The 24,604-nt window shown below is 31.3% G+C and overlaps 4 protein-coding genes across 5 annotated transcripts; 2 read left to right on the top strand and 2 right to left on the bottom strand.

Annotated features, from left to right (window-relative positions):
• Nucleotides 1-2,435: 2,435 nt before the first annotated feature.
• Nucleotides 2,436-5,622, bottom strand: LOC123922426 (polygalacturonase-like). The gene is made up of 4 exons (XM_045975142.1): nucleotides 5,497-5,622; nucleotides 4,650-4,961; nucleotides 3,458-3,976; nucleotides 2,436-2,663 (listed from the first exon to the last, which is right to left on the bottom strand). Exons 1-4 carry the CDS (start codon nucleotides 5,620-5,622, stop codon nucleotides 2,436-2,438), a joined length of 1,185 nt encoding a protein of 394 aa, XP_045831098.1.
• A 3,533-nt stretch (nucleotides 5,623-9,155) lies between these two features.
• Nucleotides 9,156-12,552, top strand: LOC123881768 (protein NRT1/ PTR FAMILY 8.1-like). Its single transcript, XM_045930507.1, has 4 exons — nucleotides 9,156-9,369; nucleotides 9,657-9,874; nucleotides 10,645-11,198; nucleotides 11,568-12,552. Exons 1-4 carry the CDS (start codon nucleotides 9,264-9,266, stop codon nucleotides 12,418-12,420), a joined length of 1,731 nt encoding a protein of 576 aa, XP_045786463.1. The 5' UTR covers nucleotides 9,156-9,263; the 3' UTR covers nucleotides 12,421-12,552.
• Nucleotides 12,553-13,580: 1,028 nt separating this feature from the next.
• Nucleotides 13,581-16,736, top strand: LOC123881767. 2 transcript variants are annotated; one of them, XM_045930504.1, is made up of 3 exons: nucleotides 13,581-13,672; nucleotides 15,774-15,887; nucleotides 16,023-16,736. In XM_045930504.1, the coding sequence occupies exons 2-3, from the start codon at nucleotides 15,845-15,847 to the stop codon at nucleotides 16,463-16,465; spliced, it is 486 nt and encodes a 161-aa protein (XP_045786460.1). In that variant the 5' UTR covers nucleotides 13,581-13,672; nucleotides 15,774-15,844; the 3' UTR covers nucleotides 16,466-16,736. The 2 variants fall into 2 exon arrangements, with proteins under 2 accessions (XP_045786460.1, XP_045786462.1); XM_045930506.1 differs by having other exon boundaries at nucleotides 13,600-13,679; nucleotides 15,787-15,887.
• A 1,853-nt stretch (nucleotides 16,737-18,589) lies between these two features.
• LOC123881766 (acyl-coenzyme A thioesterase 13) lies at nucleotides 18,590-21,768 on the bottom strand. Its single transcript, XM_045930503.1, has 3 exons — nucleotides 21,480-21,768; nucleotides 19,705-19,845; nucleotides 18,590-18,860 (listed from the first exon to the last, which is right to left on the bottom strand). The coding sequence occupies exons 1-3, from the start codon at nucleotides 21,678-21,680 to the stop codon at nucleotides 18,717-18,719; spliced, it is 486 nt and encodes a 161-aa protein (XP_045786459.1). The 5' UTR covers nucleotides 21,681-21,768; the 3' UTR covers nucleotides 18,590-18,716.
• Between the last annotated feature and the right edge of the window lie 2,836 nt (nucleotides 21,769-24,604).

Here is a 24,604-nt window from a genome sequence, read left to right as displayed (position 1 = left end):
TGTCTCACATATATGGAGCAGCTTTATTTCTTCTTCAAACAAAAACAGAACATGCTTCTGTAAATTACTCCAACTAATTTGACACAAGAATGAAACATTATGTTTTCTCTATCATACCAAGAATACAAATTAATGAACTTCTAAAAAACATAAGAATGCATTTTCCAATCCTCATATTTCCAAAAAGAGAATGCATATTTAAAAAGATCACTTGAAACAAACAGACCTATAAAAAGAAAAGGTTTCCAATATAAAAAGAGAAAATGAGAATCTAGAATAGAAGATCCACGTGACTTGTGTACTAGTAATACCAATACCAAAGCATATCTCTCATTTCTCTCTCAAAATCAAAACATAAACTCTTATTTCTCTCTCAAAAACTGAAGCTCTCATGTCTCTCTCCAGTCTCCTCTCAAACCTTTTCGGTTTCCAAATCCACGCACCACCACCACCACCACCAAATTCACACCGCCCTAACCCCTCCAAATCCACACCACCACCACCACTCCACCTTACTTACTTCCTCTTTTTTCACCTTATTCACCATTAAATCATTTTTTGGAGTAGTTTGCAATCACCACAAGTCCATCTATGATCTGTGTTTTTAGATCTACGTTTTTAGATCTATGTTTTTTTAGATCTGAGTAGTGAGTATCATATTCGTTTTCGTTGAGCTTCCTCTAACATGTGATATTGTTGTGTCTCTTGAAGTTTGGATCCAAACTCCAACATGTGATATTTGTTTTCCTAAAGCCAAAGAATGTGATATTCCTTTTAATATGGAAGTTATAATTAAACTTTGGATCTCTTCATCTGCAACAATGGTTGAAATTGCTCTTGGCCTTTCTCTGTGACCACTCTTCCATCTTTCCATCAAATAATAATAATAATAATAATAATAATAACCGATCGATGCAAAAAGGCAGAAAAATGGTACTTTTTTTTAATTTGCGGTAGAAACAGAAACTGACGGTTCAGACCGCCAGTAAGTCTCAAAAAGTTGATATGACAGTTGCTTGCTTAGTGGCGGTCTTGGCCGCCAATAATTTTCGTCACGCAACTTTCTGGCGGTTTTGGCCGCCACAACACTTATCAACGCCCTATTTCTTGGCGTTTTGAGGCCGCCAGCTGGCCGCCAGAAAATGGAAAGAAAGTGGCGGTTTTTATCACTTATAGAGGGTTTTTAGCCCCCAATAAATTGCTAATTTCTTGTATAATTTGTTTAAAAAAAAAAATTGATACATAACATATTAAATATTTTGGAAAGTGAAAGTGTGTGCCAAAACAAAATATTGGTGAATTAAAATAAGAGTATAATAGGAAAATAAGGTGAAAAAATACACTTTCTTAATTTCTTGTTTTTTTTCTTCTAAAAACGGAGGGAGTAATAAATTCTAGTTTTATAAAGCTCATAATTTTTATTTCTTTTACCATATAAATTTAACTATATTTTTTAATTTATATGAAAATATCAAAAGAACTTATTATTTAGGATATGATAGAGCGAGTAACATACGATAATTATTAACTAGACGCTTACCCGTGCGATGCACGGGTCTTATGCTCTATTTTATATTATAATGTCAAAAAATTATTTGTATAAGTAGTAATTTCAAATTGAAATAATTGGTATTATCAAAATAATAGTAACAATAAAAGTTATCTAAATGTGATATAGATGTTAAATATGTGTTTATACATTTAAAAAACTTATTTATTTATACATCACATTTGAAGTTACTTTGGTATTTTTTTCGTTAACATTGGTTAGCAATATCTTTAACTCATTCTTTAAAATAACTTTGGAAATGACAACATATAATTGACCATGAAAAACAATTGACGTTGAATAAGGCATGATTATGAGTTGGATAAATTACTTTATTATTGAATTTGTCATTTATATTAATTTGAAACTCATTGGAGCAACGATAAACCAACTTAACTCATACTCAAAATCGAATATGATTAAAATTATGCGGTGCATACCAACCATTAGTATTTTTTTTTTTACTAACATTAGGAAGTAGTCATAACAATCGACCAACTCCTTATATACACAAAGAATAGACAAATTTTGAACATTAACTATTTTGAACAAAAAACAATAAAATACACAAAATAATAAAATTAAAAAAAATTAAAATGGATAAAAACCCAAAACAATAATAATAATAATAATAATAATTATAATTAGTACCACACATTAAATGGATGTAAGTGATGTGGCTAAATGAAAGGTTTTGATTGGTTTGTGGATTAGGGTTTAGATAGACAATTGGACAACTATCTAGGATTTATATATATAGATTAGTGTCATTACTGCTTAGTTTAGATTTTAATTTTAAAGGAGTAATTCCTACATAGATTTTGATGATGAAAATGGAGGAAAAAATTATTTACATTACTTGTAGTCAAAATGAAGGAGACCCTAATTATACATGTGGAACCATACAAATGGGTGCTTTTCTTCGAATTGTGGGCTTTACATTTGCACATTTAGCAATTACTTTAGACCCATTGAAATTTAAATCTATGTCACTAAGTACAATAGCTTCACATGGTACACCACTGCTACAAACCAGAGCCACTCCTTCTTGTGTTGCAGAAGTTCCTCTAATGTTCTTGAAGAGCACTTTTCTTATCTTAATTTTTGATGGACTCTACAAAAGTTGAAAAAGAAAATAAACCATCATTAGGGGCAAAATTATCATCTTTCGAATTTTGTCTGGAAACTATACGTTTGGAAGCATAATAAAGTTAAATATGTTTTTAATCCCTCCAAATAGAATATCAATTTTTCCCTTTAAAGTAACCAACTTTGATTCATAGTTCCTCTAAAAATTTCCTTCAAATTTTTATTTTATAAATTTCTTGTTTTCATTTTTAGTTTTTTAGTTTTTTTTTTACAAAATTTCATGTTGCATTTAGAAATGCATTTATTTGATTACAGGTGATTGATTGACAAGAACTTTAAATATCATTAACTTAATAATTTAACTATTTAATCTAAATTTAAACTAAAGATTAAATAGTCAAATTTTTAAAATAATGATATTTTAAGGTCTTGATAATGATATGTCAAAAAAAAATTATTTGGAATATGTGGCATAAACTTTTGTAAAATGATAGACAAAAATTGAAAACATAAAATTTAGAGGACTAATGTTCGAAGGAAAATTTTAGAAGAACTTCAAATAAAAGATGAATTATTTAAAAGGACCAAAAATATATTTAACCAAATAACAGTAATCCATAAGTCACTTTAGTATATGATATTAATATCATAATATGTTAGGGACTATTAGTAACCTGACATATTTTCATATACTTTATTGATTATTATGATATTTTTATTAATTTAAAGACTAATTATACTTCTAATGTTTAATGATGAAATTGATAGTTTATTCCCCAAATAATTGAAAACTAAAGTGATCTTTAGTAGAAGAAATACCTTTTTTGAGCACTGATTCCATGGACAATACTCTTGGTCAATAATAATAGGGTTGGTGACATTAACCATTATGATATCTTCAAAATGCAAATAAGATGCAATAGAAACTACCGAGGTACCAGGCCATGTTTTGATCCTTAAACCATTATCTGTTTTATTTAGTGTGCAATTCTTGACAATTAGATCCACAACAGGTTCTTCATTTGGATATCTTCCTAGGCTTCCAACACTAATACCATGTCCCGGTCCACACGTCACGTTTTGAACCGTGATTTGTCTACTACCATCTCCTAAAGAGATACAATCATCACCGGTGCCAATGTTAGAGTTGATGATTTGCACTTTAGTTGATCTTCCAATGTGAATTCCATCAGTATTTGGACTAGTTTCTGGTGCATTAATGTTGAAATTTCTAAATGTTATATTGTTGCACCCAAAAACATTGGCATGAAAATATTTGCTGTCTTTTGAGTTTATGTCTTGAATAATTGAATTGTTGAGGAATGAAAAACCGAAATTCTGTCAAAAGTAAAATTTGTTAAGTTGATTGAAATGTATTGTCATTGCTTTTGGATTAAGAAAATGATGAGAATAAGTACTCAAATTTCACATGATTTTATAAAGTAATTAACTAAATGTTTTTATCTCTAGTAATATAAACTAGATATATTAGTTATTGAATGAACCTAAAAAGTGAACTTTTGCTTATAAATTTCAATTTTGTTCACCCACTTTACAATTTCATGATTTTGAGCTTCCACGATCCAACTGCATAATTTTGATCACCAATGTATTTTCCATGTGAAATAAAGGGATTCCCGATATTTTCCCTCAATTTCTTCCCATTTTTAGTACCTTTATTGTACAATTTTAAATTTTACCGTAACAAACATCGCAATTGCGTGCAATTGAAATGTAGCAAATGAAAATTGTACAATCACAATATTTGAAACATTATAATTGAGGGTAAAATTGGAAGAAAACAGGAATACCCATTTTCGCAATGAAAACTAAAAGTGGGGAGAAATTTGATAAACCCTCACAAGGAAGAACAATATTGATAACAAAAATGATACAAAATAAAATGATTAATTAATACAAAATAAATTTTTTTCATAATGAAAATCAAACAAATTTTAACATGAGAGATTATGATTATTGTATTTTTTAGGAAAATGGGTACTTTTCTTACCATGGCATGCCTTTTGCAATTTGTATTTTTTCCACAATCATTTTGCTTCCAAGCCATTTCACCTTGGCCATCAAAAATTCCTCTACCAGATAAGGTAAAGAAATTAATATATTGAAATCTAACCCATTGATCTTGTCCGTTGAGGTGGTAAGGATTTTTTGGTGCTAGAATTTTCCCATGAACTCTAACCTCAATTGGAGAATTACATGGTCCTTCAAGATCTATTTGTTGCAACTTGTACCAACCACTAGGAACCACAACTTTACTTGGACTTGTTGATGCACATGCGTCTTTCCAAGCACTCTTCAAAGCCTTTACAACAAAAAAAAACCACAAGAGAGTATGAAAAACAAATCATCATATGTCTCTTTCAACTCAATTTTTATAATACAAAGTAATGAAAATATTAATTTTCCTCCGATCAGATTTTTAAATAAGCAAAGATATATATATATATATATATATATATATATATATATATATATATATATATATATATATATATATATATATATATATATATATATATATATATATATATATATATATATATATATATATACACGTATCTATTCTAAATTTGTACTAGATACATATATGTTTTTGTTTATATAAAAAAATTAGAGTAGGAGTTGTCATAACTGATGTTCTTAAATGACAGTCATGGTGTCTCTATGGCGGAATGGTAAACAAATTTTTAAAAAACAACTCTAGAAAATTTGTGAAAAAATGTCTATCTGCCATGGCTACGCCATAGGCTACAGTGACGTGTTTATATGACAGATTTTTGGAAATCTGCCATATTCCACAGTCTGCGGTCGACAAAATTTAATAAAAATTATCTTACATTGGTTATATCTCCATTAGGTGCACCATATTTTCTTATATTGAAAACGCCAAGTTGAGCAGTGACATTGAAAGCTAATAATAATAACAACAAAGCTAATGTGGTAATACTCAATTGATTATTCATTTTTTTTCTTCTAATTCCCTTGTTTTCTAAGCTTTCTTCCTATTTCCTTAATTAAAAGATTGTGATGGAATCCAATTTCGTATATGTAAAACAAGGTATATCTTATACAAAAAAAAGTTTGTATCGTAGTGGCAATATGGTCAAGGCTACCAATAGAGCAAACAAACATTAATCTAATTAATTATGAATTTTGTTGTGACAAGTAGTATCTATGGGAGGGTTTGTTTGGGTTCAATTGAAACAGCGGCACCTTAATCAGTTTTGTCATAAAATATGGACTATATAAGATGGAAAACTGAAATACGGCTTAGATGAGCTTTTATACTATTATTAGATTAAATTTTCGTATATTCATGACAAAAAATAATTATATTTTCATATATCTTTCTTTACTAAAATTGTCTTGGGAAATAGGTCCTATTGTAAATTGAAAGAAACAAAACACACCAAGACAAAGTGTGTGGGAAAAAAGTAAATGACAACCAAATAAACGGTTAGAACAATTAATATAAATCAAATAATAAGATAAAGAGAATAAAATAAAACAAACAAATATTCACCAAAAAATAAAAAATAAATAAAAAAAATAAAACAAACAAATTAAAAATTGTTTATTCCGGTTCAACCTAAATTGACATATGTCTAAAGAGATAACATCTCTCTGAATTTATGATCAATGAGTCTTTATAAGAGTTGGAAAAAGAGTTATAAGAAATTAGTTTCAAGAGTTTAACAAGAGAAAATCTTAAATTTTACTATATTTCTCTCAACCTCAATGATAACCACACAAGAAAACAAGAGAGAAAGGTTTAATCCTTCCTCCAATGAATTCTCACTACCTAAGGTGTTCATAATGTGTTTCTGAACTCTAAAAATCTCACCGCCCCCAAAGCAAATTAATAAACGTATCTAATAATTTGAAAAAATGAGCTTTATACATTATTCAGAATACTATTAATTAGGGTTATATTTGAGTAAATAATAATAAATGTATCTAATAATTTGAAAATTCGAGCTTATACATTCAGGGACAAATAAATTTTAATAGATACTTATAATTGGAGATCGTGACGATATATCCAAAGAAAAAAAATTGGGTTAATTTTTTATTAGTATCAATCAATAAATAAATTTTTTCCACATTATAATATTAAAATTAAAATAGTATAATTTAATTTCAACCAATTCATATCTAACCAAACTAAGTAAAAAGATGTAACATTTTCCATAAGTTTAGCTCAATTGGTAGGAACATCATATTATATGTATGAGCCGGAGTTCGAATCTCAGACATTCCACTTAGGGTGTGTTTGGTAACACAAATAAGCTAGCTTATAGCTTATTATATGAGCTTATAAGCTTGTTTCAAAAAATTAGAGGTGTTTGATAACAAGCTTTTTAAACTAGCTTATAGCTTTTTTTCAGATGCTATTTCAAGTAGCGTTTGAGCTTATAGCTTATAGCTTTTTACACTTTATTCCATTTTTACCCTTCAATTTAATAACTACCCACTCTAAAAAAAAACTACCAACTATCAATTATGTAATTTTATATTTAATAACCACTTTAAAAACTAATTTTACCAAACACTTTAATTTCAATAAGCTAGCTTTTCAGCTATCAGCTATAAGCTAGCTTTTCAGCTATCAGCTAGCTTATAGCTTATTTTTACCAAACAGACCCTTATTCACCTTAAAAAAAAGTTGGAATTCTAATTATTTCGAAAGACATCACATATGTTATTTTTTTTGTTGATAAATTAAGAGCAACTATATCAAGGTAGGGATAGATATCTCAATGTTGTTGGCACCCTATTCTTCCTTGTCCTCCGCCTATAACTCATATTATTAATGAAAAGAAGAAAAATAAGATAATTACAAAGGGGGACTAGGCCTTACCCCTAGCTCATAGAACAATTAAGCACATCAACTCCTATTTAATCCTAACCTAAAAGACAATTTAAAGCCAGATCGAGGATGGTGAATCAATCGGACCGAGTGCCACGAGCCAAAGATATATATATATATATAAAAGTCAACCCACTAGCACGACCAACAACTACTTCTGTCATCACGGAGTGTCTAGCACGAGCAATATCAAGCCGAATATGTCTTAAAGCATCTGGCTTGTGAGAAGCTTCCAACAAAAAATGGCACAGAGATCCCACCATAAAAACAGAATTTGAACAGAATTTGAGAACGATGATCCAACAAAGCTTTGGTTGAAGCCTTATTTCATTTAGCCACCCCCAGTGGCGGATCCAGGACCTCAGGTCAGTGGGTCCAAACTGCAAAGTTTTTAATTTTAACAAATAATTTTTATAAAATATAAATTAAAACAAAAACTTAGTAAAAAATATATAAATATTCAAATTAGATTATAGTGTGGTTATCTCAATAAATATCAAATTTGCACTAAATAAATTCATCAATCATCATAGCATCTTGGCGATCTCATTACATATTAACCCGTGAACTTGGGTTCGATCCCACTTAAGCTAAATTTTTTTGATTTAAGAATTACAGTATTTAAATAACAGCAAGAAGATAATAAATAAAGTGAAATGCTGTCAAAAAAGTCAAGATGAGAGTAAATAAGACTAATCCAACGGAGAGGGTTGTTGCAAAGGGTGCAACTTAATTTATTGAGGGGGTGCAAAAATTAACAAATTAGAATAACAGGTGTAGTTATTAACAATTGAGGGGGTGCAGTAGCCCATCCTGGGCTTAAGGTAGATCCGCCCCTGGCCACCCCTACTATTGGAGTATACTACTATACAGTATACTATGTTGATTAGTTGTCTTGCGTTAAAGGCAAAGTCCTTGAACACAACGTCCTCCTTGTCTCATACCAAACGCACTAAATACAATCATTTTTCTTTCAATTTAGTTAACATTATAACATCCATAATTTGATGTTAGAATCTAAGGCCTGCCTGCTCTGATTTTGGGTGACACCTCCAACCTCATCCATCTCAAAGTTTGTAATTTTACAAAAGCTCATAGTCTTGAAACTGTGTAAATAGACATGAATCAATCTAAATTTTAGTAGTTTTTTTTTTTAATTTTGAGGAGTGCTAGCAACACACTCTTTAACAAACACACTCCAACACACTCTCTTTTATTGGTTAAAATTTATATGGGTCTCATAAAAGTTATATGGGTCCACATTTTTTTATGGGACCCATGTGAATTTCAACCAATAAAAAAGAGTGTGTTGGAGTGTGTTTGTTAAAGAGTGTGTTGCTAGCATTATTCTTTAATTTTTACTAGTTTTATTTAAATTCTCTTCTGATTGTTAAAATTTTCAATGTATGGAGTTGTGTATGTTTATGATTGAGTCATATTTGACCTTTATTACTGACACAAATAATATCTATACTGGACATGACACTGACATGGATACAGACAAGTTGACACATTTAAAAATTTGAAAAATTAAATTAATTGAATGTAATCACACATTAGTGTTAGACACTTAACACGTCTTCCATCAAAAGTGTCAATTTTACTGCCAAGTTGCATGCACTAATCAAAACAGTGGCCAAAATTTATTTCATGATTTTTTATTTTGTTTATTGCCTTGTAACATGTCCTTTGCTAGGTTTCTTTGTTGAAAGTCAATCTGTTAACTGAATCACAATGGCTGAAGATGATGTTTGCACAAAAGATGGAACAGTAGATTATCTTGGAAACCCAGCTAACAAAAGAAAAACTGGAACATGGAAAGCATGCCCCTTTATTTTAGGTAATACTTTTGCGTACCATCATTCTCCAACTACACTAGGCCGGTTATATCAGTTGAACTAGGAACCAGTTTGCCAGTTGGTTTGATCTCTGTTGTACCGTAGTCTAGTTAAACCGGTTGAACCATGATTGGTTCAATCGGTTTCTTTATTTGACATTTGGTCCAACCATAGTCGGGCTGATTGAATCATGACTCCGAGGTGTCACCAGTTCGATCTTTAGTCCAGTTGTTAAAATATTGGTTTATGTGTTAAGATATTAACTGCTAAATACTTATTGAATTCACAGGAAATGAATGTTGTGAGAGATTGGCTTTCTATGGGATGAGCACAAATTTAGTGCGATACTTTAAGTATCAACTGCATCAACACAGTGCTACTGCTTCCAAAAATGCTGCAGATTGGGGTGGAACATGCTACATCACTCCATTGATAGGAGCATTTGTGGCTGATGCCTATCTTGGAAGATTTTGGACGATTTTTTGTTTTTCAATAGTTTATGTTATTGTGAGTATGCTTCTTTAATCTTTACTTGATTACTGTTAAAGAGGGAAAGAGAGTTTTGAAGATCCAATAGTAGGGATGGCCAAATGAATAAGGCTTCAACCAGATGAGATTTGGGAGGGTATATGTACGCAGCCTTACTGCAAACGGAGAGGCTTTTTGTAGGATTTGAACCTACGACCTCCCGTCACAATGTTGCAACCTTTATGTTGTGATAATTGAATAAGATATTATATACCTGACAGACATCTCTCACCTTACAAGTCGGGTTCTTAGAGTTGAGTTAAACTCAATCCAAATTTTAAAATGATATCACAATCTATTCAAGATCTATTAGGCCACCACTTGGTTCACACGCCATAATCTATATGTCTAATATCTATTTTAAGGTGTAAGGGTGTGTGTTAGAAATCTCATATTGAACGAGATAGTCAAAAATGTGTTAATACATGTTAAGCATCTATCACCTTACATGTGTTAAGTTCAATCGAAATTTTAAGATCGTAATTAGTGTCTGTCTAAAATTTATTGGGCCACCACTATCAGGCCACTCGCTATTGGACCACTTGGGTCGTACTTGAGATGTCCAATCCCGACGTGAGGGGGTGTGTTAAGTCACACATTGAATAATGTATGGCCTAAAATTGTGTTTACAAGTGGCAGACATCCTTGGCCTTACAAATCGGTTTTGTAGTCTTTTTTTTAAGAAAACTCAATCAATAATCGTTTCTTGTTTCATTAGTATCTGAAAAAACCTTTCTCTTCCTGCATAGGGAATGACACTCTTGACATTATCTGCATCAGTCCCTGGCATGAAACCAACCTGCTACACAAAAGATGATTGCCATGCTACTCATGAACAGAGTGCAATCTTTTTTGTAGCTCTATACCTCATAGCTCTAGGCACTGGTGGAATCAAGCCATGTGTTTCATCATTTGGAGCAGATCAGTTTGATGATGCTGATGAAGTTGAGAAAGAACACAAAAGTTCTTTCTTCAATTGGTTCTACTTCTCAATCAATATCGGTGCTCTTATTGCCGCGTCTCTATTGGTATGGATACAAGACAATGTGAGTTGGGGATTAGGATTCGGCATTCCAGCAGTCGCCATGGCTATTGCCGTAGTAAGTTTCTTTTCAGGCACAAGGTTGTATCGGAATCAAAAGCCTGGAGGTAGCCCCATCACTCGCATATGTCAGGTGATTGTCGCATCGATAAGAAAGTATAATGTTGAAGTGCCGGAAGATGAATCTCACTTGTATGAGACTCAAGAGACATTGTCCGCTATCCAAGGAAGCCGCAAGCTTGGCCACTCAAATGGATTAAGGTAAACCAACATGAACAATTTTTGAACATTCTTTCATCACTTTCTTTTTAACACTACTCACATAAGCACTTGTGAAACTGTTTGAGGGAGTTTACGAAAACAACTTATGATATGTCTATTAGCTATTTTCAGCATATTTCCTTATACTCTCCAAGATAGCTTATGTTATGAAAACAACTTATATCATTGAAAAAAAATTCGACGAATATTTCATCTTTTGATATAGAAATAGCTAGTTTTTACATATACTATACATCAACACTCAACGCTCATATCATAAGTCCTTATGCAATAAGCACTCAATTAATTTCTCTATCCAAACAACACTTTGTCTAGTTTATATCCACACTTCCTTCTTGTGTGTTACAGATTCTTTGACAAAGCAGCGGTACTAGAAAATTCAGACAATGCAAGAGACACAAATAATCCTTGGAGACTTTGCACAATAACACAAGTAGAAGAACTAAAAGCAATTATAAGATTACTTCCAATATGGGCAACAGGTATAATATTTGCAACAGTTTATGGTCAAATGAGTAACTACTTTGTATTACAAGGAGAAACCATGAACACCCATTTAAGAAAATTTAAAATTCCACCGGCTTCACTTTCGATCTTTGATACACTCAGTGTCATATTTTGGGTACCAGTATATGACAAAATCATTGTTCCATTAGCTAGAAAATTTAGTGGCAAGAAAAATGGCTTAACTCAACTTCAAAGAATGGGAATTGGTCTCTTCATATCAATATTTTCAATGCTATATGCATTAACATTGGAGCATTTTAGACTTAGAATGGTGAAAAGAGATAATTACTATAAACTTAAAGAGGTTCCTATGTCAATTTTTTTGCAAGTTCCACCTTATTTTATCATAGGTTGTGCTGAAGTTTTCACATTCATTGGTCAATTGGAATTTTTCTATGAACAAGCACCTGATGCAATGAGAAGTTTTTGTTCTGCTCTTTCATTACTCACTGTTGCATTGGGACAATATTTGAGTTCTTTGCTTGTTACTATTGTGACAAAAGTTACAACTGCGAATGGCGGTCCTGGTTGGTTACCTGATAATTTAAACTATGGTCGACTTGATTTATTTTTCGGGCTTTTGGCGGGGTTGAGTGTGGTGAATTTTGTTGTGTTTCTTGTGGTATCGAAGTTTTATGAATATAAAAAACCGGTTGGTACTCTCATAAGAAAACAAGATTTGGATTCTCTGTAGCTATTTTATAGTGTAATAGTTGTAAATACTGTTACATTTAAAGATAGAAAATTTATGCAACACGGAGTGTTTAAATTATGCACTTTATTTATTATAGTGTTATTTTCTTGTGTTTGTAATAAGATGGAGTATTTAAAGTACACTGCAAATAGAATGTTTTTTCCTAGGTCTTTGTTTTTCATCTTGGATTACATCTTGTACTATTGTTAAATTCAATGTATAAAAAGGCCTCACTATTTGTGATTGCAAATCTTTTGATGTGTGCTGTAAACATGCATAGTATGTGTCAGATATTTCTCATTAGCATGCTTTAATTAGATATTCAAATTCAATAAGTTTATTGCATATTTAGACTTTTGTTAGAAGTGAAAGTGACTTTTGAAATATTGATTTTAACATACTCCCTTTCTGCCAAGCAGAAAAAAGATCTCACTTAAAAATATAATAATTTAAAATATGATTTTATATATTTTTTTAAAATAAGAGAGAGTAGATTAAATGCAATTTCATAAGAATAAGTAAAATTGCTTCAAAAAAATAAAATAAATAAAAGTAAATCTTAAAAATAATGAAAGTTAGAGTTTTTTTAATTATATTTTGAGACAAGAAAAATTAATTTTTTTGCTTATAAATTGAAACGAAAAAAATATCTAACTATTTCTTTCTTTTCATTGTTGAGCTGTAGATTACAACCATTAAAAATAAAAATTATTTTTTTAGGTGGACAATGTATAAGAATTAAGTCCATAGAATTAATTTCTCAAGAATAGAGAAGTGCAAGAGGTGCCATTGAGCTTAGTTTAGTTGGTAGGGACATCGCGCTATATGTGTAGGAGTTCGGGTTCGAATTCATGACACTCCATTTATTTACCTTTAAGGTGGATTTTCTAGCCACTAGGTTACTTGACAAAAAAAAAAGTGCAAAAGATATTTTCTTGACAAGAAATATATTTTAATAAAATTAGTCGATAGATAATGAAGATGCATCAACAATGTAAAATAATTTTACACGATCATCCAATAAAAAACTGCCAATTTTTCATGTCATACTAAAAAAGTGAGGTGACGTGACGAAATATATGATTGTCATTTAAGGACATGGATATTCTTTTTTCTCATCTTTTCCCCCTCCAAATTTACTAAAATTTATACGAGAAATTTTGGGGGTCAAATTAGTCGCATATAAGTTACCTTAGTTTAATCAAAAAAATTGTAGATTTGGACCATACCCAAACGACAACTACTAAACACACGGACAGAAGGGAAATTTTTTTTCCTACCCCAACATTTATACCTTTACCCCAACAAATAACTTTTATTTCCAATTTTACCCTTCCTATCATTTAACTTCACCCCTACAAATTTTTTCTACCGGAACACATTGAAAAAGAACACTGGAATGTAACAATGCACCAGAACATAATAAAAAAGAATATTGGAAGGTTAATGAATGTTAACTACCGGAATAGAATGAGAAAGAATTCCAGATTTCAATTTCGATTATCCAGGCAAGAGTTATGAGAACTGCTACAAATTGATCTCATTCTTGTGGATTCAACAATTTATTGCTCCACATCTGAATCCCCCATTTTCATTTCCATTAAAACTACACAATAACAACTACTTCCTCATTCACCCAATGACACCGACACAAAATCTCAATTCAAGAAAGTCAATTTGCAGAAAGATGCTGACAAAAAGAGGTAACAATAATGGGTTTGTATTGACTTGAGGCAAAACAAGGTGCACACGAAGTGTTCTAAATTGAATGGGAATGACAGCATTTGGGAAGAGAAATAGTGCTTGATACCTTCCTCCATCGACCCTAGTTTTTCACCTAAACTTCAAATTGAATTTACAACAATAATTATATTAACAAACAAATTGAAGATCCAAAATATTAGGTAGAGATCTAATTAAAGTTTGTGAGATATTGTTACCTACCAATTGGATGGGGTCATTGCAGGATTAATTTGTGAGATAATACTTGATGATGAATGACTTGCGTTCTGATGGAATTTTCAGATTTTGTAGTTTAGCCACGGTTAAACTCTTTCGGAATTGATTTTAGAGTTTTCCGGTTCCTAAATCATATTGGCTTGTAACATTCCAAAAACATTTAGAGGGTTTATTCAATTAGGATTTCAATGGATTTTAAAAGACTTTTTTATGATGACAAAATCCTGTGGTATTCAATTAGGATTTTAAAAGACTTTAAAAAAGTCTAGTGGTATTCAATTAGGATTTTAAAAGACTTTAAAAAAGTCTAGTGGTATTCAATCAAGACTCTTTACAACTTACAAAAAGTTTTTTGGTATTCAAAAGTATTCTAACTTCGATGGATTGTTTAAAAAATAGGATTTGAATGGATTTTGATGGACTTTTTAGTGAATTTTGAGTTACAAAAAGTCTTTCCTCATATCATGAGATTTTGATGGATTCTCATTTTTTTTTTATTTCTTTCACCTTTCCTCATATTTCTATTTCATGTTTCCTGATTATCTCATGTTTTTTATAATCACTTATATTTTCTCCCTACCTCTCTATCACGTTTCCTCTTCATGGTTGTCCTGCTACCATAGATAGTGTCACGATTCATTATAAGATATAGACATTGAAAATATATACAACAACATGTTTCAACAATAGCAACAGAACCTTGTTCGTCATTTTTTTTTTAACCACAAATGTATAAATAAAATTTTAACCACAAACAAATTTTGTCATTTTGTTAGCTTTTCATACTTTTTACGGCAACTGCCTAAACATATTATTTATTTATTTTCATACTTTTTACGGCAATTTATACACAATTTTGTATAAATTGTTTTTTTGTTTATTCATTGATTTTTTTTGATAGAATTTTATTCATTGATTTTTTTTATTATATTAATGATTGTTGATTTTTTTAAGGAAAAATTAATTTTCATTGATTGATTCATTATTATTTTAGAAGGAAATTATATCGAATTTATTGACTCATTTAAATCTTAAAAGTCTATAAAGTACTTCAAAATCTCAAAAGTCTGTGTCATAAAGTCTAACAAATTCTTGTGTTAAGAATCTTGATTGAAAAAGTCATTCAAAAAAGTCTTCTAAAATCTCATAAAATCAATACAATCTCACAAGGTCTTTTAAAATCTTCAAGATTTTTTTTGCTAAAATTGTCTTGTGAAATCTTAATCCAATACACCCCCTTAATGTTCTGGTTTGATTTTTTGAATACAAAAAAAAAATACAGATTGGAAAAAAAAATTGTAGGGGTAAAGTCAAATGATAAAAGGGTAAAATTGGAAAAGAAAATTGTTTGTAAGGGTAAAGGTATAAATGTTGGGGTAGAAAAAAAAGATTTCCGGACAGAAACACAAACACCATCATCAGTATCATTCTTGTTCATCGGAGTCTCACTTGACATTCTCAATCGATGCCTCGTAAACGCTTCGGAACACCGGCAGAACCCAAAACAGGTACCTTTCTAACTACCCAATAAATACCTTAACCATTAACATCATCACAAATTCTCTTACTATTACACAATCCAAAATTGCACACAAGGTGTTTGATGAAATGTTTGACAAAAAATCTTCTATCTTTTATTGCAGGTCTACAATATGCCCAATATTTTCTAAAGAAAATGGGGTTGGGGCCAAATAACTACTACTTCTGGAAACAAATGGGGAAGGCATTCGGATGCACTTATGCAGTGATGGGTGCAGCGTGGTATTACAATGAGACGTCTCCATTGGGTTGGTGGACGCTGAAACCAATGCCAAAGGAAGAGAAAGAGCTGGAACATTTGTATGAGCGGCGTGAGTATCCGTATCCCGGCGACCAAGAAGCTATGGAGGAGTTTATTAAAAAGGGTGGAATGATTGGAACAACTATTGGACCTAAAGGGAACTTTGAGAATGATATGGATGAATTTGATTACATGAAGCAGCTTAATGATAAGAAGTTTGAGCAGGAGGCTCAGAAGCTTTGGTTGAGGATGAGGAATGAAGTCATTGCTGAGCTTCAAGAGAAGGGTTTTGATGCAGATAAATGATTGCATTGAATCCCTTTTGTGGGGGGGGAAACTACTACATTTGTGGTGGTAAATATTGATTGTTCATGCTTTCAATAAGTTGCGGTAGATGGAAAAGACTAATCTATTTGTTCTTCTTGTATAATGAGGTGTTATTTATATATGACTTGTGTATCTTATATTGCTTTTTCCCTTGTTGGTTTTGGCTTCTTTAATGAATGAGATTGAAATGTATCATTGTTAACAGGGTGATTCTTGCTTTCTATCTAAAAATTAAGGGCACATTAGCCAATTTTGTTTATGTATTTGGGGTAGCTTGTTTTTGTGATTAAAACAACTACTGCTGTAGTAGTTTAAAAATTTGGTTGAAAAGCTCTTTTTGATAAATAACTTTGATTGTAGTAGTTAAAAATTTGGTTGAAAAGCTCTCTTTGCTAAATAACTTTGATTATTTTATGTAGTCTTTCAAATATTGTTTTCTCTAGGTACAGTTTTTTTTTTTTTTTTTTGCTGTATAATTCTTGAATAACATGAAGACATTTATTGGAAGTATATGTAGTATTTCAAATTGTCCATGGTGTAATGGAAGTATATATATCTTTGGTTTCCAAGTTTAATGGCATTAAAATTTTAAACTTTAATATTCAGTTCAGTTACAACTTTAAAATGGAGGTGTAAATTCAGGATGAGTTTCTTTCTATTTAAGAAAACAATTTCCCTAATTAGTAATGACACATGGAAAAATTTCACATTCTTGCAATGGTGACATAAAACTCATCCCCCAATTTTTAAGGGTATAGAATGAGTAAAGAAAATTTCTACTTAAGAGTTTAGATGGTCATTAGGTTCTGGTTTACTTCCTCAACTCAAATCTGCAGTAGTGAAAGCTTTGGGGAGGTGCATACAAAAACTTATTGAGAAGAGAACAGAGAGATTTACAAGCTCAATAACTCTTGAGTTCTATAAATGGATTCCCTAAATCGACGAGTCCTACTATCCTATACATAAAAATGAACTTCCCGCGATCAGTTATAGTCGGTAGTAAATTGGCAGTTTGGCACCCTGTGTGATAGTGCAAATCTGGGATTTATTGGTGTGGTAAATTCATTTGAGCCATATGCATATATTTTTTATTTATAGCTCTTTACCTTATAGCTCTAGACACTGGTGGAATCAAGCCATGTGTTTCATCATTTGGAGCATATCAATTTGAATATTTGATGATGCAGATGAAATTGAGAAAGAACACAAGAGTCCTTTATTCAATTGGTTCTACTTCTAAATAAACATTGGTGCTCTTATGGCTGCTTCTCTATCGGTATACTATATAGCAGGGTGACCAAAATCCACTTGGGTTGACCAAAATCCACTTGGGTTGGTGCATTGGTATTGGCTTGGGTCCTAGTAGTGTGCTCCTCTTGAGGTCTGAGGTTCGATTCTCTCTAGCGCCAATTTGGTTGGGCTAATTTAGCTTCTTCAAAAAAAAAACTATATAGCAGGGTGGATTTTTGACTTGTTTGTGATTCTCACTCACCATTTTCTATTGTGTTAACCATTCTGGATATTACCCCTTAGTTGCATCCCATGAAGCAATTGTTTCCCTTGCTATTTGGTCACGGAAACAACCAACATCCACCTCCCTGTGATTTGGTCACCAAGCACAAACGAGTCGTGAATGGTTCCAACACAAGCGCCGTCTATGAGCTTGATATGGGTTACATTGGTGGAGAGAATGACTTCTTCGTTCTAGAGGAAGAGAATAGAAAATGGAAGACACAGTATTCTAAATAGACATGAGAACATCGTTTTGGGCTGAGATGAAAAAATGAAACAACTCAATCCGAACCATTGAATACATGAAAGGTTGAGAACTGCTTGAATATTTGAATGCAGGCAGTGAATCTACATATATATATATTTATGGGGAACCTCCTTCCTTTGAGCTCAACACTACTTGATTTTGAACCGTAACAAGACCTTGTGAAGTTGCCTAATTAAGATTTAACTCCTTTTTATAGTTTTTCAAGTGAAAGAGGTCCTTTTAAAGCCAAAAAAGTGAAGGATTGGTTTCTTTTTCCTACCACACATCTAGTCTCCCACCTCCACTTTGTACGAAAAGGCCAATTTTATACTTAAAAGGAATTCTTTTGAAAACAATATATGTCAAATTCAAATTGATACTTTTAGAATCATCTTTCACAAAAATAATCCAAATATATACACTAAATCCACACCATCCAAAGGGGAATTATGTACATGTACAATATAAGAATTACATTTTGCTGTTATGTCTACCAAATAATGAATGCCGACCTTCTGCTATCAATTCTCCAGTAGCTTTATTTTTTAGGAGAACAATTGTTCCTGAATAGCCTCCTTTCCTTCCTAAAAGCCTAGAAGTGATTTCTAGTTCATCCTGCAACAAAATAACAGATGTAAAGATTTAAGACACAACATTTAACGTACACAAAAGTATATATCAAGGTTCATATTATTGCACGTATGCGTGTTGATGCATAGCGTGGAAGTTGGTATATTATGGGTTGTACTTTTGGTGCAAAGTACCCAGTTGAACATTAAGTCTGAAGCCAAAAACTTAGAACAGGTTCTGCTACAAGTGGCTACAAACAATACACATAAAGAACACGGTACAAATTTGAAGTAACCTAAACAAAATGGTAGGGTATGTGAGTATGTCTCCGGCGCATAAAAGTCAGGCTAAGAATAATTTTGAAGCATATAACAAAAATGATGGATAGTATATCTAGAGGCATTACATTGCAAGCTATACAAGCGAGTAATAATGATTACCATTTCAGGATCTTCAATTCACAAACTTTCCCAATGCTAATAGAAACTAGGATCATCAATTCAGTCTTTTATTTTATTTCTTATTTCCAACCAATTAACCATTGACACCGACACGTATAAATCAGCAATAATTTGAGAAAATAAAAGAGATTGAATGTAACAAGTGTCGGTGTCAAAACCAACACATGTTTGACACCAAACATGCCTTCAATCGGAAGTGTTTGTGCTACATAGTTTCCAATGTATACAATGAATAAAAATAATATATGTATTCTGATAGAAAGCAGGGCCTGATACACATCAATTGTTGATTATCATCCCCATTTAATCTCGCTTTCACAATTTTAAGTATAACCAAGCTCAAACTGGCAAAACAGTATAACCAAGTGTATGAAGTTTGACATTAATTAAAAAAGACAAAAAACAAAAGAGGTTTATGACAGACTTACATTAACATGAGCAGTTGAAATAAAAGAAATAGACATGTCAACTGAAACATTCATTGGAAGACCCTCTTCGTGGACTAAAGCACCTCCAACCTCATCCACAAGAGTTGCAATTGCACCATTAGCCAACTTTCCAGTGCTGTCCTGTAAGAGAAACAAAACCAACAAGTTAGACACGCAACAAACATTATTATACAGACAAAGAAGGAAGCATATAACACCAGAAATTGAAATCATCCGTTTCCCTTCTTAGACCCCCTTTCCCTGTTCCCCCTAAAATGATAATACCTAACTAAATACAGTAAATTCTAACAAGTTAAGAAAAAGACGTGATTTTAATCTATGATAAAATGTGAAAGGAACAAATTTTGACCATTCAATCCTATATAGATTACTCATGACATGACTAGTATTCCTTAAATCTAATCTTCAACATTCAAGATATTCTGACCACACACATTCTTAAGTCTATGGAGAAAATTCTATTCATGTAGATTGTAGATCCTGTTCCCTCACATAAAAAACTGTTTTCAAATAGACAATTTTCTTTAACTATTTCATAATAAAAAACAATCATACATGCTAAGTTTCACAATTACCATGAAAATAATATGTACATACTTGATGGATATATGTTTGAAACATCCACTTATCATTCACTTCACTATACAGGCAAAATTTTCAATTTTCAGTTTCACCATGCTTTTTCACTCTCAGTTTATACATAAGTATCAATAATTATCATATTTACATATCCCCTACTCACCTAGTATGAAGTACTATCATAGACATGGACATTGGACATGACACTGACACGTCGATACCGACCACAATTATTTGACAAAATGACTTAATTGAATGTAATCACATGTGTCGGTGTTGTGTCGTGTCAGTGTTGGCACTAACATGCATTCAATTAGAAGTGTGGATGTTACATAGGTACTCACTCTCATCTCAAGTATAAGCAAAAAACTACTCCTGTTTTGCAGTCTCAAATATAAGCAAATTTAACAACTTTCACTCCATTTAATTATGTATGTGATTCCTAAAATATCCGTCAATTAATATAACTGTTATTATATAATGGTTCCTGTTCTAATTGAACCAGAATTTTTTTAATTTTTTGCTTATTTTTCTCATTGAAAAGTTCATATGAAGGATTATTAGAATCCACATATTTTTTAATGAAAACAAGGAGATTAATAGCACCTAAGTAAATAAATCTTGTTACTTTTCCGGTGTATGTTTGCTCTAGCGGTGAGAAAAATAGATTTTAAGTGAATTGAATATGTAAAATTGATTGTTACTAAAATTTAGTTGAAAGTAAAGTAAAAGTGAAGTTGAACAATAAATTCGAGGGGGAAAATCAATTCCTCACCCTGTTGACATTCTTAAGATCAATAAATTCATTGTATTTATGTCCCCTTGCGCTTGACTTAATTGGTAGGATTATCGTGTTATTTATGGAGAGTCGGGGTTGGAACTCTATACACTCCACTACTTATTCACCTTGAGATTCTAAGATACAATTACTAACCAGACAAAATTAATTATACTCTCATTGCAAAAAAATAAATTAATTCTCCTCAATAGAAACCAAACATGTAAAAATGAATTGTATACCTCTAGAATTTGACCCCTCTAGAACCAATATGATGAAATCAATGTTGTTACCAAATAAGAGACAATATTTGAAAGTGAAATTACGGTTGAAAGCAATGTGCTTATAATCAAATTAGAAAATAATAACAATGATGAAATGAAGAAGAATTAGTTACGATGAGGCGAGGAGGAACTATGAAAGAACAAGAAACAAAACCGGGTTGGACTTGTTCAACTTTGATGCCAGTAAGAGCGAAGTGTTCATAGAAGCTGGAGTTATCGCCGGGTCTGATGGAAGGAAAAGAGTTAAGTCGTGACATGGCTTCCGATTCTTGTTGACTCAGCTTCCGTTGAAGGATCTCCTTTGCCTTCTCCATTTCTGTGTTTGTCTGTTTCACCGTTGCAGCTTCGATTATCTGTTTTAATTGGATTTGGGGGAATGAATACACGTATTGGCCCGGTGGTTATTTTTTTATTAGTATTTGCAAACACATGGCCTATTATACCGCATTGCATTTTTTCAAATACGGTTTTCTCCAAAATTTCTCTTCATATAATATTCGCTATTAAGGAATGTATTTGTAAAAATAGGGCGCGTTGTTTGCTCTTGTCTCTTCATTTTTATTTTACAGTATTTTTATCGCATAGGCTTGATAAAAAGTAGCGGGTAGTTGATAAGTTAGTTTATAGCGGATGAATTTATAGCGAATAATTTATAAGCTAGTTTATAGCAAATAAGCTAACTGATTGAAATTGTAGTGTTTGGTAAAATTAACAGTTGAACTAACTTTAGTAGCTTATAAGCATAAAATCACATAAAAAATATATGTTTGGCACGGGTAAAATTAGAAGAAAAAATGATAAGTTATAAGCTCAAAAACTACTTGAAATAACATTTGAAAATAATCTATAAGCTAGTAAAATAAGATATAAGTTTTTTTTAAAAAAAAAAAAGTTTACCAAACAAGTCTTCTATTTCCATCAAAGGCTTGCTAAGTGGCTATAAATCTTAGAATTGAGTATTGGGTCTAACTCATCCTTACAAAACCGGTTTGTAAGGTGAGAATTGTCTCTACTTTATAAACAAATATTCAGGTCATCTCTCAACCGATGTGGGATGTCTTAGCAATAAATAGACCCCTTCAGTTTTTTGAGGTCTCACACCTCTCCCACTTCTCTTCTCTGCTTTTTTTCTTTTGGCTTAAATGTACTTTTGGTCCCTCTATTTTAAAAAAAAAAAATGAAGTTTTGGTCCCCTATTTTAAAAATCAGTTTTCTAGTCCCCTTATTTTCATTTTTTTTGAGTTTTGATCCCCCATCGCATTTTGGGGTTAATTTTGTTGATGTGACCTTGTAACTAATGATGTGACAATATTCATGTGAACAAATTTAATATTCATGTCATTATTATATATTTTGAAATTCAATAAAACTTTATTTATAAAATATTTTAATTATTAAAATTATATATTCAACTGAAATAATATTTGTTAAATCTTATAAAATATGAAATTTGAAACCTAATTATCAAACTTTCAACTACTAGAATTTTATTCACCGTCAGAGAGAATCCTTCCTTATGGATTTCACCAATCCTATCGTTTCCGTTCAAACTCAACAATTTTTGGATTTTTAAAAACGAAAAGAAATTAGAGATGATTTTGTGTTTCAATAGAAATTACTCATACTCTTTAAACTATCTATGACTTTGGATGAGTTTGAATGAAAACCCATAAATTGTTTTAAGTTTGAAGTTGAATTCTAGATTGATTTTATATAAAGTTGGATGATGATGAAAGTTGGAGGTTCTTGAAACACAAAACTTGCTTTCAATATGCAATTATACGATTTGAATCAAAGAGGATCATTTCCATGTTGTGATTGTTTGTTTTTGATGTTTTTGAATTATTTTTTGATTTATTTCTTTTTAAAAAATACTATAATTTTAATAATTATAATATTTTATAAAATAAGTTTTATTGAATTAAAAATAAATAATGACATGGATATTAAATTTGTCCACGTGGACGCTGAAATGCATTAGTGGCAATGCCACATCAACAAAATTAGCCTTAAAATGGGATGGGGATCAAAACTCCAAAAAAATTAAAATTGGGGGACTAAAAAGTTGGTTTTTAAAATAGGGGGACCAAAACTTCATTTTTTTGAAAATAGGGGAATCAAAAGTGCATTTAAGCCTTTTCTTTTTTAGTAATTTTAGTTTGTTTAGTTTTTGTTATTTCATGTGTAAATGGCCGCATAGTTCATCGTTGATTAGACATAACGATCCCTTCGGTCTCCTTTAAAGAGAATGTTTGAGATCGTTATACTCATCAACGATGGACTTTTATGGCCAATTTGGGAACGATATGACTAGCCGAAATATCCTTGCCTTTGTTGCAGAAAGTGGTTTTGCGATAACCATATCTTCTCATAAAGTGGTTTTTTTTTTACAAGATAGTGGTTATGCGCCCAAAGTTAAAGCCGATCATCCTGCAATTGTAAAAGGGGATGTCTTAGCGTATATATTATTTTGGGTTTGTTTTTTTTATTAATTTTGATGTAACTTTTCAAGACCAACCAACTACTATAGAAACTAACGATGTAACTTTTCTATCTATCAGATATATCCCAATGTATTGTAATGAAAATTAATAACATTTGACATATTTTGTATTATATCTTCCTGTTATTTTGAAAATACTGCGACAAAGTCATCTGATACTTAAGTAATGGACGACCTGCATATGCGTCCTGCTACTTAAGTAGCAGATGGGAAAAAAAAGTTCACATGTTCTGAGGGTGTCTTATACATTGGTGGATTTGAATTTTTTTTACCCATCCACTACATAAGGAACATATTATATCTTTTACTTAAGTAGCAAACATGAGTATTTTTGTAAATTAGTCGGACACGTGAGAAAAATAGTAGGGTGTCAAAAAGAAATTCTCAAATTAGGGCATAAATTGTTGTTAAGTATAGTATAGGCAAAATTACACTACAGGTCCTTTATCTTATTTTTTTGTAACATTTTGGTCCTTTATCTTTTTTTTGTAACACTTTGATCCTTTATCTTTTATTTGTAACACTTTAGTCCTTTATGTTTTTTATTTGTAACACTTTAATCCTCTTTTTTGTAACAATTTGGTCCTTTATCTTTTGTTATTTGTAACACGCTGGTCCTTTATTTTTTATAAATAAATAAGATAAGGACCAAAGTGTTACAAAAAAAAAGATAAAGGACCAAATTGTTACAAAAAAAAGATAAAGGACCAAACTGTTACAAAAAAATAAGATAAA

This window comes from Trifolium pratense, linkage group LG4 (genome assembly GCF_020283565.1).
Source record: "Trifolium pratense cultivar HEN17-A07 linkage group LG4, ARS_RC_1.1, whole genome shotgun sequence".
NCBI lineage: Eukaryota > Viridiplantae > Streptophyta > Magnoliopsida > Fabales > Fabaceae > Trifolium > Trifolium pratense.
Note: the sequence above shows the minus strand (reverse complement) of the source record. Positions and strands in the feature narration are given on the sequence as shown.